This window comes from Hirundo rustica, chromosome 3 (genome assembly GCF_015227805.2).
Source record: "Hirundo rustica isolate bHirRus1 chromosome 3, bHirRus1.pri.v3, whole genome shotgun sequence".
Taxonomy (NCBI): domain Eukaryota; kingdom Metazoa; phylum Chordata; class Aves; order Passeriformes; family Hirundinidae; genus Hirundo; species Hirundo rustica.
Window position 1 is genome coordinate 29398879 of NC_053452.1, and position 15738 is coordinate 29414616.

The 15738-nt window shown below is 37.4% G+C and overlaps 1 protein-coding gene across 3 annotated transcripts in view; it reads right to left on the reverse strand.

Annotated features, from left to right (window-relative positions):
• Window positions 1-15738, reverse strand: part of BABAM2 (BRISC and BRCA1 A complex member 2) — a 161843-nt gene that overhangs the window by 108629 nt on the left and 37476 nt on the right. For all 3 annotated transcript variants that reach the window (XM_040059272.2, XM_040059271.2, XM_040059273.2), the window contains exon 5: window positions 3457-3651. In XM_040059272.2, coding sequence (XP_039915206.1) covers window positions 3457-3651 — 195 coding nt within the window. The remainder of the gene's footprint in view (window positions 1-3456; window positions 3652-15738) is intronic.

A 15738-nucleotide genomic window follows, 5' to 3' on the forward strand; every position in this document is an offset into this window, starting at 1 on the left:
ATACATGTAAGAGAATTTGTGTTTAGAAAGGTGAGCACGTATCAAAAGTGTCCTCTGAATAAACTTAGAGGGGAAGAGCTGAAGTCTAAGGTTTTAAATAATTTGTTTTCAGGATTATGTAACTCTAAACACCTAGACAACCGTTTACTGAAATTCTGCCAAGCATCCCATACACATTGCACTTTTTTTCTTGTAAAGGGTTTGAGAAGGAAATGGAAAGGATTTCCTTTCTGTTTCATACACTTCCTTAAAACCAGACTTTGTCCACCTGGTTATGAAGCAAGAAGTTAACTGTTTTTTAAAAACAAATGCCTGCCTGATTTCCTCTGTATGATTTTTTTTTAATTACTATTTTTTAGTTCAATAAAGTAGCAACATAGCAGTTCTATTTGTCAGGCAGGCTGAATTAGCATTAAGAGAGAGTTAAATATTGTTTTTGTGCAATTAAGTACAAAAATCTGGGATAATTTGAGACAAGCTAACCAATTTGTCAGTTCCAATCTGTTTCTGGGTCTATATACCAGGCATAAACTAGAGATAACTCATTCTAACTTTAAGTCACTAAACAAGAAAAATCAAGATCTCAAATGCAACTGAAATCTTCCCAGTGATACCTTTCAAGTTATATCATATTCCAAAAGGGTTTGTGTGATGTTGGGCTGTAATCCACCCTTATGCCAGTTAGCTAAGAATTGCCCTTAAAATTTGTCACTGCTAGTCACAGAAGATAGGCAAAGAAATTGCCCACAGCAACACTATGCAACAAAAAGTGAGTGTACATTAAAGTCCTACTGTGAAACCTTTCCTGATTACACTACTTGTGAGGAGAGATGCCAACTTCTGTCGGCATGACGCTGTATTACTGATGTATGCAGAAAAATCACTGTCTTCTTGCACATGTGTAACGTGTAGATTTCTATGATGACAGTAAGGGTCCTCACTTCTTATCCGGAGTGAAATGGATATTACGGATAGTGCTCCTGTTCTGGACTTTCAAAAAATGACACACAACATTTGCCATAAAATCCAGAAAATTATTTTTGGTATAAGGATGGCTTGGTATAATACCAAGTCTGACGAACTGGGATGGCCACTGAACAGATGAAAGACCTCTGACCAATGCTGCTCTGATCATCAGCCGTTCCAAAAAGTCTACGTCTTTCATCTCATTCAATCAAGATTATTTTGCAAACTAATACTTCCAAAGATATTCTGGCTGGACAGGAAGCAGCCCCTGTCCATGGTGCTCATCCCTCCAGCCCAAACCACCTGGATACAGGCATCAGGTTGAGACCAATGAATTTCTGGCCACATCCCTGACAGGTATTTAATGGGCTCCTGCATCTGCTGGTACTCTGCGAACATGAAGCTACTAACCTAGATAATAGTTTGTCATATATCTTGGAGACTTCCACTTTAGGAAACTGGAGATAGCAACAAAGGTATAAGAGTAAATTAATGTTCCATTGTGGGTCAGAGTGCTGAATTCAGGCCTTCTCTTCCAAGTATTTTAACTCAGGCACCTAAGATGATTGCTTTCATAACACTGTGCAAGGCTCATACTTGAGTATTTCAGAAATCTGCTGAACTACTATTGATTCCTGAGACAGCAGCAACATGAATTTCAATGACTTCTAGGCAGAGAAAATTAAAGGCTGTTTACCTCCTGCTTTTTTTAGAAAAACAGTCATATTTTGCTGATCCTTGAGGCTAACAAAACAGTTGCAAAGGACAGAAAAGAGAACTACACAAGGTAGTTTCATAGCTTTGTTTTAGGACACAAGGAAACAAGCCTCTGTCACATATACCAACTTCACAGAATCTTCAAGACTCTCAAGAGTCTTCTTGACAGAGAATGAAGACTTGGAAAAAAAGCACATGCTATGGAAAAATCTATAGCTCTGCTATATGAAAAGGATTTGACTCAAAATGTATTTAAAATTTATTTTATTGGAATATTTTAATTAAAATAGCATTTAAAATTAAAGAAAAGAAAGTTCTTTATTAGGCCACCAAAGAATGAGAAAAGACTTGAAAGGCTTGAGTAGCTATGTCTTTTCTCTCAAAACCCCCTAGTTTTCTACAGTCTTGAGCAGAATTTTTGCAACTCACAGAAATAATGATAAAATTTCAGTACAGTTCAGAAAGCTCTCTGCACTCCAATAAACAAGTCTGATGAAATTCAGAGATATAGCAAGTTGTTTGTGATGCAAGCTATGGACAACAACATCTGTGAATAAGGTAATTTTGATCAAATATTCTAATCTATAAGCATTAAAGAGGTCTGAATTTCTTTGCTGAAGAAAATTAAATCTGGGTTTAAATAAAAAAGTTAGATGACTTGTCTAAGAAAAAAAACAAAAACAGATGAATGTGTGAGTTGTAAAGTAAACATCCTTGAATCACCTGTAACTTAAGGATGATTGAAGCGATATAAAGTTGAATTCTAGGTGTTGATAATAGGAGTGCTGAATTTTCATCAATTTTCAGACTGCACCTTTTTCAGAAGGCCAGTTTATCTTAAGAGTATGCTATCTCCGAAAGCAAGAGGGAAACGAACCCATCATAAACACCATTAGATATTTCCCGACATATCTTATACATAGCCAAACTTCCCAAGAAAAATATATTACCAGCAGAAACCCCCCTGATTTTTGCAGTTTATTACTCTGTGGCAGAGATCGACTAAAAAAACCCCATCAATTCACACAATAACCAAAATGTCTACATTGCCAACGGCCACATCTTAGAGATAGTACACACAGAGTGTTTCTATACAGAATGGCACATTTCCCATGAGGGAATATGGGACATAACTTCAGGAAACAGATAAACCAGTTTAATGTCTGACTGTCATATGAAAGCATGGCCCTACAAAAGTCACTGTTCTAGTCCATCTTGCCTCCTCTTGCAGAAAATTAGTTGGGTTCGTTTTTCCTCCCCAGTTTTTACTCTCCTCTCCTGGAACAACCCATCTCAGCTTAGATCAGTGTAACAGAGATGGTGGCAGCTGCAGCTGCACCGATTAAATAAACTCAATTCTAATGTGGAAGCACACCCTAATACATCCTACCCCTAAGCAGGCTGGTAGGCTGGCAGGGTGTCATACCAATACTGTTATTCTGCCTCTCAAATCTTCAAAGCTAACTCCAACTTCCACATTAATGTTGTACTGTGCCCTCTAAACACAGCACAGGCTTTTCAACAGTTTCAAAGTTTTCACCTATAAACCAGACAAATGAACACCAGGTTCAACACAAGTTCTCACCTGGAATTCTGGTTCAAGGTAATGGAATACAGCAACATACAAAACAGGGGGTATAGAAAATGAGCTGAAGTCAAATAGGAGTTTTCTCCATTGGAAACAGAAAGCATGGAGAACCACAGGAAGAGTTTATGTTTTCCGAAGCAAGAGTTATATTTGTTAAAAGCATTTTAGATGAATTAAGAGCTTACCCAGTTGTTTTTTTTGCCAGCATAGATTTCCATGTTTTCTCCATACTGAGGCTCTTCAAGTAAAGTCTGATACTCAAACATGAGACGAGAGCTCTCCCGTAATCGGCTGCACTGAAATTGGTGATACTGCTGCACAAGCTCTTTCACAACAAGCAGGAGGCATTCAGGGTTTGAAGGATTCCAGGAAGCTAAATTCTGTCAAGTAGAAAAGAACAAGGACCAAAGTTGTTTACAGCAATAAACGATAGCAATCCCCCTTCCATACTGACACCAGAGGCACACAGGCATGTGGAACCCTTGTGACAAAGTGTCCTAGGGTAACTTTATGATGCTTGTATCCCCAATGGTCTGTTCTGTTTGTGCTGTATATTGAGTCCTGTGCCTTTAAGACTGGTTCTAAGAGCAAGGAGAAGCGCGGAGTTTGTTTTGAGAAAACTGCCTGACTCCTCCACATTCTTCTGCGGACGGGGTGTTCGGCTGAGGCTTGGAGAGACTGCAAGACAGAGATCTTTTTTTGCTTTTAGTTAGTTTCAGCTAGCTAGGGCAGAGAAGTTCCCTGGACTGTTTTTTTCCTTTTTCTTGGAACTGTTTAAACCTGCTCTGGACTGAAAACCCAGGGGAGCACTGGGGGCTGCACCTGCGGCCCACCGGGGCCTGGACCTCGGCATTTTCCAGCGGCGCCGGAGAGATTGGGACTGAGGAGAGACTGAGAGAGAGCCACCCACGGCAAGGACTTTCTCAGTTTGCCATCTCACTTCAGAAGGAGAGGTTTTTTTGTTTCATATTATTCATTCTTTATACTTGTATGCACTTCATTTGTTTAGTAAAAGAGTTTTTTCCACTTTTCTCCAAAGAAGGTTTTTTTTTTTTTACCAGACCGGTTAGAGAGAGGGGCCACTTGGGTTTGCTTCCTTAGAGAGATCCTATACAGGAGTTTTCTCCCAAATTTGTCCCAAACCAGGACACAAAGCTAAACCATAATATTAAAATACAGAAGTTCTAACATGCTTTGGAAGAAACCCAGGTGAAAGAGCAGAAGCTTAATGTCACATAGGAGACCTACCATAAAACTGATAACAGGGCTACTACTAGGATTATATAGGCTCAAAATACCATTCTATTCTTTCCTAAAATTATACTGTTGCATCTGGGAACTGGGAAAGTTTGAATTAAATTAAAACTGATACACAACACACAACAACTAGGTAAGTACAAGCTTGCACTGAATCAACTGAACCAAAAAGCAGCCAACCAAGTGAATATGGCAAATTAACCACAGAAACTGCTCTGCTCCATTATCTCAACCAGTGGCTACATTCTCAGTGGCAGAGAAAATGGGTTCTTTTCTCTTGCCTCAACCTTGTGATTTATTTCACTTTAACTGTCTCTTCACTTGAATTACCTTGACTCACCCCCTTAACACAAATGCCACCAGACACAGAGGTCTCTTTAATATGCCTGGCAGAAATTTTTAGTACAGGTTCAATGTATTTCAAGAAATACAGATAACAGAAATAAAAATGATAACACAATTAAGGTAACTGTGTCAGTAAGACACTAACAACATTACCACTCCTATAATCGGCTTAGATCCATCTTCTGTGCACAGTAAATTTTATTCAGGAAGTATTTGGTGTTAGAAACCATTACCTACTGTGACCAGTGTTGCACCTAGTTCACCAAAAATGGACCTGTGTGAGAGATGAAGGAGGACTCACCCTGTAGTCCATGCTGTTAGGACATGAGACAGCACTGACTGAAAGTGCTTAGGTGTTCATATGCTTTGCACTTGGATCTTCAAGAGGTTTTCTTGATACAACCTCAGAGCATGTTAACACAATCACGTGGCTTTTAGTGAGCTTTGAGCATAAACAAAATAAATCTGCACTTCACAGAATCATGGAGAGGTTTGGGTTGGTAAGGCCCTTAAAGATCAGGTAGTTCAGGGGAGGGACACCTTCCACTAGACCAGGGTGCTCAAGGCACCTTCCAACTTGGCCTTCAACATTTCCAAGAATGGGGTATCAACAGCTTCTCTGTGCAAGCTGTTCCAGTGCCCCACCACCTTCACAGTACATAATTTCTTCCTTATACCTAATTTTAATTTACCCAATTTCAATTTAAAGCCATTACCCTTTCTCCCACCTTTCCATGCTGTTGTAAAAACTCCCTTTCCAGCTCTCTTGAGGGCCCATTTAGGTACTAGAAGGTTGTATATAAAACAGACATTTGACAATAAACTAGCTGCAACAGAATTTTAAATCGCATGAACTATACAGTTAACATTAAGAAACTCAGAACTAGCAAAGATATCGGCATTTTACAATGAAGCAATGATATGATATAGTAGCTTCCCAAAATTTCTTATCCATATTTCATGTACTCTGTGTAGTTAGATGCCATGTTACTTCTTCCTGTAAGTTGCAGACATTTCATTAAAAAATGCATATTTTGTGTAACACCAGAAGTAATAAATACAAGTAACAAACACAAGTGAACAGGCTGCACAGAGAAGTTGTTCTCTGTCCTTAGAGATCTCAAAACCTGACTAGACGAGGACCTGGACACCCTGATCTGCCTGATCCTGCCCAGGCAAGGCAGCTGGGCTAGCGATCTCTATGTGAAGGCTCCTTCCAACCTCAGCTAGTTTTAGCTTTATGAAGAGGTTTACAAAATGCTCAGACTGAATCAGGATCTTAGCAAAGTGAGACTCCACAGCTCTGGCTTGAAAAGAAACAAATGAGTTTGTGTATAAATTTTATCTTACGATATCCTGCAAAGGCAGATAGAAAGCTTAACTAGGCTTGCTTACTTACTTACTTAACTTACTCACTTAGGCACCATGCTTCAGCTTTACAGTGAAATTTACCTGCAGTCTGATCTAAGTTGCCTATTTCCATTAGAAAGGGTTATAACTTTTATTATTTCTGATGACTTCAGACATGTCCCTATGGAATAGCTTTATACAGACTTCACTACATGTGTATGACAGCTTAATATTTCAAAGTTTCTCCTTCTACAACTTTATATGTTTTTCCCACTTAAGTAATATATATTAAGATCTTACCAAAATGAATTTCTCATTTCTCGTCACTTGAAACATACCAGTCTAATTTGTCAGTGAAAGCAACGGGAAGTATGTATTGCTGTGTTTTATGTGGATGAACAGCTACAGGATTGAACTACATTCCTACTTTCCTGCTCACTCTGATTCTGTATAAAGGGTCGCTCAGCATGGCTAAAATGCTATCCTTGAGTCTCTGCCTTTAAAAGTTACCCCAGATTCAAAGACTTCACATTTGACCATGGCTTGATGTAAAAGTACTCTGTTTCTCCCTCTTTCAGACAGCAGGAACACTTACAAAATGGGAATGCCATCATTGCCATATCTTAAAAGGTAAACTACATTCCAGAGGAACTGGTGAATTGGTGACATTCTAATGCAATTCATATAAGCTCCTCAAGTACTAAAGAGTGACTGAAAGCCTTGTTCTACCTTGTCTGCCACCTATAGCTGGTAAAAATTTGTTTGCAACTTGAACTCATTCAAATTTATCCAATTCTACAAAATACTGGAGAAAATCTGTCAGGTAGACAGCATCTTCTAGGAAACACATTTTCTATCATGCAGTCTGAAACCAGACTGCATATAACCTTAAATTTCCTGTTCCCAAGCTGCTGCTCAAATAAAACATTTCCAGAAAGCCAGAGGATGTAATATGCCAGTATGTATTGATATCAGCCAGACAAGTGGGAATAACCTTTCCTCCTAATGACATTGGTATAACACAATAGAAATGTTCTGTCAAAGGAAATGACCAACAGTATTTTAATAACCGACCTAAATGCAACTGAACCTTTTGTTTTTTAAATAACGTTACACTACAGAACAAAAAAAGAGCAAGAGGAAATCCATTGTCATTTGTGCAGCACAGAGCTAAAGAAGTGCTCTTTTCAAAGAATTCAAGAACATTACATCAAAACACTGTTTATTCTGTATTGCCTTAAAGCTACAGGAATTAAAATGAATGATTTGACTGTAGGATACTTACTAAATACCTCTCATTCAGCAACTCAAGTTTCAAAGTAAAAACTGGTTATAAAAACAAATCACCTGAAGAACAATTCAACTACCCACCCAGGACATACATAAATTATAACAGATTCTCACTGATGAAAGAAGAAACATACAAGGGCTAGACAAAATTTCTAGAACACAAGTTCTGATTTATATGAAACGTTTTTAGCTTTAGAATTATATTATTGTAGTGCATGTTGTTTGGCATTTGGCCACTACATTTCCATCCGTTTTGTTAACTTTGCAGAAGGACTGTACTTGTCACAAGATCTAAACTCAAAAATTTTAATACAAACACTACTGAATACAATGCCATGTTTATGTATGAAATTTCTTTTTACGTAACTTATTTGCCCTAAGAACTAGGGTCATTCACCTGGAAATACTTTTAAACAACTTTACGGTAATCCAATTTCAACAGGATGTCAAAATAGGTGCTATGCTGGTCTCAGTTTCAAACAGCACCTTCTTTAATCTTCCTTCTGTTTTTGAAATCAAAGATAAAGTAAGCAATTACCTGTAAAATACATTGTTTAAATCTAAGGCAGAATTTGATTTGTCAAGTTTATTCCTTTTAGAATGTCTACATTGCTACAATTTGAGCATCATAGAGATTCTTCTGAGGACACACAATTTGTCACTTTAGTTGACGAGAGCAGGGTCCCTGCAACAGCAAGATGACCTTCTTCTTTAGAGGTAAAGGACCCTCTAAATAAGATTTTTTGTAGCGATGCAGTATTGTATTCACTATTAGACCTTGGAAATCAGCAAAATCTTAAACTTGGAGCAAAAAGAGCAGTAAACCTGTATGCTTCATTTTCTGACTGTTTGCCTGAAGGATGCATTCTAGCTCTAATCAATCCAGCTTTTTAAGAGTTAGTTAAGAAGACATAAAACATGAAAAGAACAGAGCTACTGGTGTTTGTTCTTCATGGCTTCAAGTTCTGCCACAAAACTCAGATCTTGTATAAGTATTAAAATCTGATGCAACTCCAAGATTACGAGGTTTAGTTGTTACGACTTTAAAAAATCCTGGGAATAAGAACAGACAGATCACTGAAGCCAAGAAGATATGAAAAACCCAAATACAGAAAAAACAAGACAATTATGTATACAGAAAAAGACTTGTTGCTTTCTGTGCCTTATATAAAAATCTTCTGCCTTGCTCACAAACTATTATGTTATCATTTTACCAAAATCACATACTTGCTGAAAATAGGTTTTGTTTTTCTTTTCTGAATTTGCTATAAAATTGTGAATAAAATGGATTTTATAGAGAAAAAAATAATTACAGTGACTGGGGTATTGACAGACTAAGTTACATATTTCACTCAATAAATCCTGTCTAATTTAGTTCAAGATTTATTTAAAGATTCCTGCAGGCTTTCTAGAGAGTTAATAAAATTTAACAGAACAATCATTAATGCATTTAAAATAAAGAAATCCAGACTTGGATACAATCCCTTGCCTTGTTTGCCAATAAATATCTTTAAATGAACTCTGCGGTGCAAACTCCCTAAGTTACTCAATAGTTAGCCAGTTAGACTGAAAGTGGCCCACTGCACAACAATATACCAGTATGAATCAACCCAGACTGCATCTGCAACTAGTTCTGCATTCATTTCATGCTGATCTCACACGGTGGCCTACATGCACAACTCAGGTTGGTTAGGACCATCATTTTTTCAGCCTATCACTGAAGAATGTACCTGTCATTTCTGAGCACACAGGTGGAGGCTCAAAGAAACAATTCTCGATACTGCTTGCATGTCTCTCCATGATCTCCGCTAACACTAGGAGTAACTTCATGCATCAGATCTTAATTTCAGCCTTTCAGTTTTTAATTTCAGGGTGGTTTTTTTTTTGTGTTTTTTTTTTTTTTTTTTTTTTTTTTTTTTTTTTTTTTTTTTGGCTTTGCCATACTGCAACCTGTGTAACTTTCATTTTCCAGAAGGATCAATTGTTGCCTCATCTTAGGAAATAGACAAGTTTTAGTAGCAGGTTTAGTAGCATCCAAAGATGACTGTATATTCTTGTGGACACAAAAGTCTGGTAATTTCATCTGTGACGACTGGATAAACCCCATTTTTCCAGTTAGGGAATGAATGAAAAATGATCTACAGGAATAAATTCAAAATAGTCTGCAGAAAAAGTGATGAAATGAGAACTTCCATATGATAGAAAGTAACTCCAGAAGCATCACTGTCCACAGAGTTGTAGCTACTGTCATACAGAAAATGGCAAATAACTATTTACCTATCCAGAAGCAAGCAATTCAACACAAGGAAGTTAAATGCTCCATGGCAGAAGTTTTCCTGGCTGACTTTTTTATTATAGAACACAGTTTCAGGACAAGGTCTTCAAGAAACCAGTTATCTAGACCTTAAAGTGATCAACCAATAGCATGCACATTCACTAAGTTTGGCCTCTATCTCATGTTGTGTGGCAATAGGAATGGAAAAATAGTATTCAATTATTATACAGAGATTAATAGACCATAGGCGTCCATCAAACTGTCTACATTGGAGAAATCCAAGTGATTCAGGAGATCAGTTCTGACAATCTGCCAGGTATTAAGTTAAACAATCTCACCAAGGAGCACTGATTTTCACTAAGAAGTATAACCCCAGAGATTTTGTCAGGCTGCAAATTCAATTTGTGAATTCCCTGGCTCCTGATCCTGTCTGCTGACAGAAATTGGCTGCACAGTACATGAACAGTTTGATAGGGAAAGGTTTTTTGACATTCAGACATGACCAGAGTTGAGAAAATGAATTCACTTCAAGTTGGTATAAAAGGCAGAGTAGAGCTGTTAAAAGGCCACCCACAGAGAACAATTTAAGCCATTTCAACAGTAACTCATTTAAACGCACAGCAATGAAACCAACTGGATTTCCAAAAGAGACAAGGAAAATTTGCAGCCTGGCACTTTCAGTTCTAGTGAGGTCTTATAGGTGAGGCAAGTGAAAAACCCCCAACAAAGTTCTCAGACCTATTAGCAAAGACATGCAGAGTTTAGCTTTCCAAAGATGCTGTACTATTCAACTTCTGGCAAAGAAATCACATTTAAATTTTGTTCTGGAACATTCTGTGCTTTGTATTCTTTCCTTTATCCTTCCAAAAAAGCTAATCAAGAACCTATGCAAACTACTCAGTGTCCATGACTACCTATTCCCCATTTTTTTTTTTTACAATACAATGGGCCTCAATGTTCCATAAAGCTGCTAATTCACAGACTCATCCACAGGTTATTCCTTATTTCATAACTCCAGGCAATGTCTGCAGTGAACTGTAATTCTACGCTATCACAAATGAAATACGGTAACAATTTCTAATTGACTTGAAGTTGTTTTTCTTTGAAATGTGTTTAAATACCCAGGTTGCCAGAATATCTTCCAGGAATGTGATTTTAAAGAAGACAGATTGCAACTGTTTTTCCTGGCTATACTACAGGAAATAACAGCAAGATCTTATTTTAAGTTAGTGTACTTCTATATTTCTAAGCAAGAAATTAACTTTCATGAGAAAATGTCAGTAAACAAAACCTCCCAAGCCTGTAACAGTGCTAATGCATTTCTATACCATCTTTCATCCAGAATTATCATAAAGAATAATGTTAAGTACAGATTTGCATTTTGTTTATATCTCTGCACACCACATGCACACAACTTGCATCCTACAGTGGCTTAAAATCAGTTCCAAAATAAGTTTTTACCGTAAATGAGAAAGATCACAGTGTGATATTAGCACTTATCTGCTGTATGAATACAGAGGCGAAACTGGTCCAGTGGTTACAGCATTAGCCTAGAAACTGGCATATCTGGTTTCAGTCCCTACTTTGCTCTACTCTTCACAGGCCACCACAGGGAAATTGCTCACAGAAAAAGGCACAGGATAATTATCTACCATATGCTCACATCTTTCTATCAACTATTTTTCACAGTATTTGCAGGGCTGGAGTGTTATAACAACTTCAAAGGCTTCAGTTTCTTAGCAGCCAGCACTTAAACATCCTACAGGCTGCAGCTTCAAATCAGTCACTGTAAACCTACATGCCATCTACTTGTCATCTTTTTTTCACAGGTTCTTCATATCCCTCTCCCCCAAAACACCACTGGAACAACTTTCTGGAGTGATCTTCTTGAAATGATCATTTTTGGGCCCAAGCAAACATCAGAACTTAACATTTCATAAAAACAGTTCAACTCTGGAGCAATTCAACTCAACAACTTCCGTCATTGCAAATACAACCAAAGAATTTAAAGATCTTGTGTGCTTTGCTGCTGTGAATAACAGACAAAAACGTTTGCACTAAGCAAAGCCTGGGGTTGTCAGTATTTATTTTAATTTTTATTTTTGGCAAGAGGCTGTGAAAAATGGATACAGAAATTAGAATAGCTTATAAATACTTAGTCTAAATTCCAAATACCTGAGGGTCTTGAATTAGCAAGAAAATACAGAGCACGAAAATAACATAATAAGAAATTAATTCTGCTTTCAGAAAAGCATCTTATATTGTGTATGAAATAATTTTCCCTTCTTCTTCCACTGGCTACACAGTGTGATTCTTGATAAATGATCCAATACCCAAAGCAGTTCTATAACAGATCCCAGCGAATCTGACACATGGAGAACACTCTTCTACATTCACCTAGAATAACTGCAAATGTGTTCTCAAGTACTATTTACCAAAAAAAGGAGTAAACTCAGCTTCCAAAGGTTACTACAAATTTTTTCTATTTCCTGCTGAAGGAGCAGTGAGGAGGCAGCTATCTTGGTAAGTTAAGGGTACTCAGGAAATCCAGAATCCGTAAAGCTGAGCCCAGGAGAACATTTTTATGTTGCGTGCTCTCCCTGAAAGCGTTTGTCTGTTTCTCCCACAGAGCTCTCTTAGAAGATAATCAGACCCTCAAAAGCTACAACTGCCTGCTATCTAATTAATCTCCTAAAGACTCGGCACGCACAAGCATTTCTTGTCCTACTTCGCTAAGGAATTAGAGCAAGTTTTGTTTCTTTCCAGACCTCTCGGCATACCTCTCTCAGAAAGCAGATGATGCCTTTACCTGATCCAAGAGGGAATTTCTTAATTCCCTCAGCATGTATTAAATTCTGCATTAGTGAATCCAATGTACCAACCTAAGTACAATTCTCTACCTAAGTACATTGCACTTTTTTCATCTGGGAGTTGGCTACCAGAGGAAAAACTAGACCCGGCAAGTAAAAGGAACAAAGACAAGAAAAATTCCTCCACAAGACACAGGCACATGCATCTTTTACCTAAGGACTCACTCACCATGCCTTGATGGCAGTGTGAACAGGCCTCAACTCCTCAGACCCTCAGTGGACCAGAGAACAGACCACTGGCGACGCTTCACCTCAAGAGTCCCTTTCAAATAGAAAATCTTTTGCTCTTATCAGCTCTTGTGGCTTTTTCCTTTCCTGTCAACACAAGTAATTTTAGCTACAGCAAAACGGCAGAACCTTCAGAGCTAATGTTTTGGATAGCATCCACTGTCATCCCTCGAGCATTTATTGGCAGGTGGCACATGCAGAATTGTTCCCTTATTTCTTCATTTTTCCCCTTCCAAAATCCCACAAATTAAAATCAATGTATAACACAGTGAATCTCACTGTCGTGAGAACAGTATTGCCATCTTTATTTTCACATCTATACTACAACAGGTTTTATAGGACCTTGAAAATACATTCCCTAAAGAAAACACCTACAAAATACCATTGCGTAAATTTTAAGATACTGGAAATCAAAAATATTTCTCTATCATACCAGAAAAATTATTGCAAATTAGTTATCTTTTCTCAAAAAAAACAGCATGAAAACACTAATTTTTCATCTCTGAAAGTAAAAGCTGCATCGCTGGAAAGATGGGTATAACAGCAGAGTTGATGTAAAACTGTACAAACACTTATACTGCAAACAAAAGACTCAAGATGCTGATTACATTTGAATTATATTTCTGTAGTTATCTCTAAAGGAGAGCAGATAGGCCCAAGGAACTGAAATAGAAGATAGCAAGGGAACACAGACATAAAAGAATGTAAAGAATGAATAAAACAAAAAAAGGTTTTGAAACAAATATAAGCTGAAAGTTAGACCAGCAAAAAGGAAAGAAAATGTATCTTCAAACTTCCTCCATTTGGGGAAATTAATAGATCTTGTGAAAATCACCCATAGTGCAAACACATTTATTTCTTTGCCCCAACCATATCTTCTGAAGGAAAGAACCTTCAGGGTACCAAACTTAAACCAATTTCACTGCAGAAAAGTGAAATTATAAATTATAACAATTCACAGCCCAGAATTAAATCAAATACAAAACTGCATTTTTAGACAGAATGACCATTTCTAACTGTCCTTCTGTAATCAGTTAATTTAAAAGTTCTTTCTACTTGAATATTCATAAGCAATGACCAACTTCCTCTAGAGAAAAATGAATTATAACAGCACATCACTGTGAATTTAGTAGGCACTACACAGAATTTAAATGTATTCTCAATTCAGGAAGACTATCCTAGAGTCAGTCTTTTCTCAAAAAAAACCCCCTCCCCTACCCAAGTCCCTTGTAAATGTGTTTCTAAAAAGCTAACAAGCTGTTGCCTCCAAGACATGCCATTTTTTCGTGTTTCTAGAGCTCTTGTAAGGAAGTGTACCGTGACAGTAACACCACACATAAGGGCCAGAATCCTTTGATTTTCCACCAGTTTTTCTGATAATACTTTCTTCACCGTTTTTAACAAAACACCGCTCAAGTAAAGTATGATTATGTATTAATAAACTGAAGCAAAAAAAAGTCAGAAGTACATTACCAGTTTTCTGGTTTACATTAAAGAATTATAAATGCCAACATATTATCATTGTACTCCCACATTTCCACCTAAAAGATGTTCTGCTTTCATATGCTTGGCTTGGGATATCCAACTTTATATACTTGGTATGAACTATGGCTCGAAAGGGAATGATTTGCTGGAATACCACCCTTTCCACCAGCAAGGACTATATTTCCTGCGAAGGAAAGACATGAAAGCCTAAAGATCTTCTTCAGCATTTTACATTAAGATTCAAGCATCCTGTTATTCTGGTCAAAACTTCTGGCCCATCTAAATCTATGACCATAAAAAATATGGGGAAATTCATATGACAAATAAAAATTATTTTTTCCTAAAACAATGCTATGAATGGAAATCCACAAAATGTTTTCTCCCCCTATTTTAGTAGTGCACAGTGAGTAAGTTCTTCATCATATGCACTTTAGCTAGTATGGCAGAAAAACATTTTCTCACACTCTGCCATCCTTCAGTCAAATGTCCATGCACGCTCCTAATGCTCTCCAAAAACTAGTCTTTCCTGGACTGAAATACTCTATTTTAAAAGCTAATCTTCTGGATCTTTCATATTCTAGGGAGAAAATGCATTATCAGAGAAGCTTGTGCCAAAAAATGAAAGGAAATGTTTCCCCCTGGAGCCCTTTACAGAACTAAGGGAATTAATTTTGCATTCTATACCAGCAAGATTTAAGCAAGAAAGGCAAAACTACCTGTCTTAACAGAGATTTTGTTCCCTTGAAATTAAAGAAGGATTTTCAAACTCTAGATTTTTTTTTTTTTTTTTTTTTTAATTTCTGGATTCACTAGGTGAAAAGTCCAGCCAAAATGCTGCAATTAAGTAAAGCACAACTTTTAACCTCAGCATATTCTCTTCTGCTTATGCTTTGAGATAGAAAGCCACGTTTTATAAACTGTGCTAGGTTTGCTGAAGTTTGGCAGAAAGAAAGTGAGGTAAATATATGCAATGATTTTACATGAATAGAAAATAACCAAGTAATACTATGTGGCTAACCATCTCTCAGCCCTATAAATATTAGCAACTCTAGACAAAAAGGACAAAAATGAAAGGCTGCAAGAGAAATTAAGAAGACTAAAACAAGGAGGAAAAGGAATAATTTCCCAGTGTAGAAAGGTCTTGACGGACTCAAAGATGGAAAGATGACAGGAAAACCTTTCTTTCTGTCAGCCTCTTGAACTCCTTCTACCAGACTGTATAGCCACCATCACTACCACACCTCTACACAGATGATCCTAACACATGCTCTCAGCACTGTGTGACTTGTCAGAAGGACCTCCTGAATGCTGGCCTCACACAGGCTGCAGTCAAGCTGGCCAGGCTACGACAGGAGAGGATTCCCAGC